The following is a 2,479-nucleotide window of genomic DNA, read 5'->3' on the forward strand; positions in this document are numbered from 1 at the left end:
TTCAACAGCTGCTAGCTTGATGCTGTCATCCGGCTCACTGATGAGGATTTCTTTATTATCCTCAATGACCGCGTTGACCCACTTCCGTTTGTCGGATTTTTGGGTGTCGTCTCCCTTTCCGGGTGGTTTAAGCTTCTTGGAAGGTTCTCGTAGGGCCCTTACATAGCACTCTCGAGCGAGACGTCTATCTCCAAGTACTTCCCCCATTCCATAAAGAGTAGGGAACTTCCACTTCTGATGATAGGAGGAAGGCACCGACTTAAATGTGTGGATTGCTGGCCTCCCCAGAATGATGTTGTAGGGTGATAGCCTGTCGACGATGAGGAACTTGATTAGTTTTGTGATCCGACAGGGGTCTTCCCCTAACGAAACTGGCAGTTCCACTTCTCCCATGGATAAAATGCCTTCTCCTGTGAATCCTTTCAGGGGTGTGGCAACGGGATTAAACCGGGCATTATCTATGCCTAGCTGCTTAAAAGCGTGGAGGTACATGATGTCGGCTGAGCTTCCACCGTCCACTAATATCTTCTTGACCAAGAAGTTGGCCACCGTTGTTGTTACTACCAGCGCATCGACATGGTCTTCATCCGGACCTTCGAGGTCGGAGGAGTTGAAGACTATGCTGTGATCAGGTCTTCGTATTTGATATATGCGTGCGGAGGGAGAAGCATGTTCTTGATTCATGCGTGCTGATCGAGCGAGGGTGCGTCTTGCATTTTGTGAATCGCCACCCGCCGGTCCTCCGGAGATAAAAGAGATGATTCCTCGGGTAGGCTGGTTATCGTTGTTATCCAGGTCACGTCGATGACCTCCATCCTCTCGTCTTTGCTGTTGATCTCGATTGTTATCTCGGCGTGGAGGATCATCACGGCGCTTATTTCTCGGCTTATCAATGTATTCGCCTAAATGGCCCTATTTGATCAGCCTCTCAATCGCCATTTTGAGTTGTGCACATTCTTCCGTAGTATGCCCTCTGTCCTTATGGAATCGACAATAACGATCCGATTTTTCTCGCTTTGCGTTTGGCTGCATAGGACGTGGAGGTTCTGCTAAACCTTTCTGCTCTATCACGTGAAGGATTTCCGTGAGGCGAGCGTTTAGCGGAGTGAACCTATTGTAGGAGGAAGAGGGTTGGCCTTGAGGTGGAAGTGGGGGACGTCGATCATCGCGCCTCCTATTATCCTAACGATCATCTTCCCTCTTTCTTTTAGGAGGAGCATGGGTAGAAGCTTCCTCTATTCGGACGTACTTTTCGGCTCGATTCAGCAACTCCTCTAAGTTGCCTGGGGGTCTTCCTGCGATAGATTCTTTGAATCTACCAGGTTTCAAGTTTTGCTGCATAATCCCGGAAAGCATATCTTGCCCCACACTGGGGACTTCGTGGACGGCCTCTACGAAACGCTTGATGTAGTTACGGAGCGTTTCGTTATCTCTCTGTACTACTGAGAAGAGATGAGCTGGGGTTTTGGCATATTGTTTGTTGATGGCGAATTGGTTGGTGAACCGGGTTGACAGCCGAGCGAAGGTGTCAATCGACCCTATGGGTAGGGAGTTGAACCAGTTCATTGCCCTCTTGGAGAGAGTGGTACGGAACATTTTGCACATCGCAGCATCCGTCGGGCCGTATAAATCCGCCATGGCACTGAATTTCTCAATATGTTCCTGTGGGTCGGTGGTTCCTTCGAATTGAGGTAACCCCGAGATCTTTACTCCTTGAGGTAATACCTCGTTGAGGATGTCTATGGTGAAGGGACTGCGTCTTGCTGGGAGAGGCATCCTCTCACCCATTTGATTATTTGGTTGGGAGAAAAGGTTTTGGCGAGACATTCGGCTGTTTACTTCGCCTTCTCCCTCATTAAAGAGAGGGATTCTCGGTGGTGATGCATTCCCCCGTAGGGTTGAGCGCCGACGTTGTTGTCTGGGTTGTGCTCCTCGGTGATTAGTGGATAGCTGCACTTGGGACCGTGGGTCTGACGTAGAAGATGAGACACTTATTTGATTCTGGATTGGCGGTGGGGCCATAGGTGGTACTATAGGTGGAGCTTGTGCTGGTATCGCATTGGGAGCGTTTGCTCCCATCGTGGCGATATATTGAGTTACGGCCTCCCTGGCGGCGCGAGTAGAAGCTTCCGCTATCATACGTTGGAGCGCGTCCTCGGTTATTTGAACCGTTCGAGGAGCAGGGAGTGGTGGATCGGCGAGTGGTGGGTCCCGAGGGGGGATCACCTGAACCTCGCGAGGTGGATCTGCAGCACGTGGAGGAGCTGGCTCTGTGGCACGTGGAGGAAGTTGCTCCGCGGTGCGTGGAGGAGGTGGGATGCCAGATCCTCCACGGGCTGGGAGGTTATTAGCTGTGTCGTTTTCTCTCCGAGCTGACGCCTCAGGAGGATCTTGTTGGCTACGTGATCTGGTTTGCATCGTTCCCACAGACGGCGCCAAAATGATGATGCTAAAGCTTAGCTCACCTAGGGGGTATGGA

General features: G+C 51.2%; 1 protein-coding gene across 1 annotated transcript; it reads right to left on the minus strand.

Annotated features, from left to right (window-relative positions):
- Positions 1 to 1,182: 1,182 nt before the first annotated feature.
- Positions 1,183 to 1,638, minus strand: LOC148769185 (uncharacterized). The gene has a single exon (XM_088820283.1). It carries the CDS (start codon positions 1,636 to 1,638, stop codon positions 1,183 to 1,185), a length of 456 nt encoding a protein of 151 aa, XP_088676409.1.
- Between the last annotated feature and the right edge of the window lie 841 nt (positions 1,639 to 2,479).

Source organism: Erythranthe guttata, chromosome 7 (genome assembly GCF_056151865.1).
Source record: "Erythranthe guttata isolate IM_541 chromosome 7, IM_541, whole genome shotgun sequence".
Taxonomy (NCBI): Eukaryota; Viridiplantae; Streptophyta; class Magnoliopsida; order Lamiales; family Phrymaceae; genus Erythranthe; species Erythranthe guttata.

Excerpts from the sequence above, each read along its gene's own strand:
- LOC148769185 (XM_088820283.1), bottom strand. The coding sequence starts at position 1,638 with ATGGCGGATTTATACGGCCCGACGGATGCTGCGATGTGCAAAATGTTC.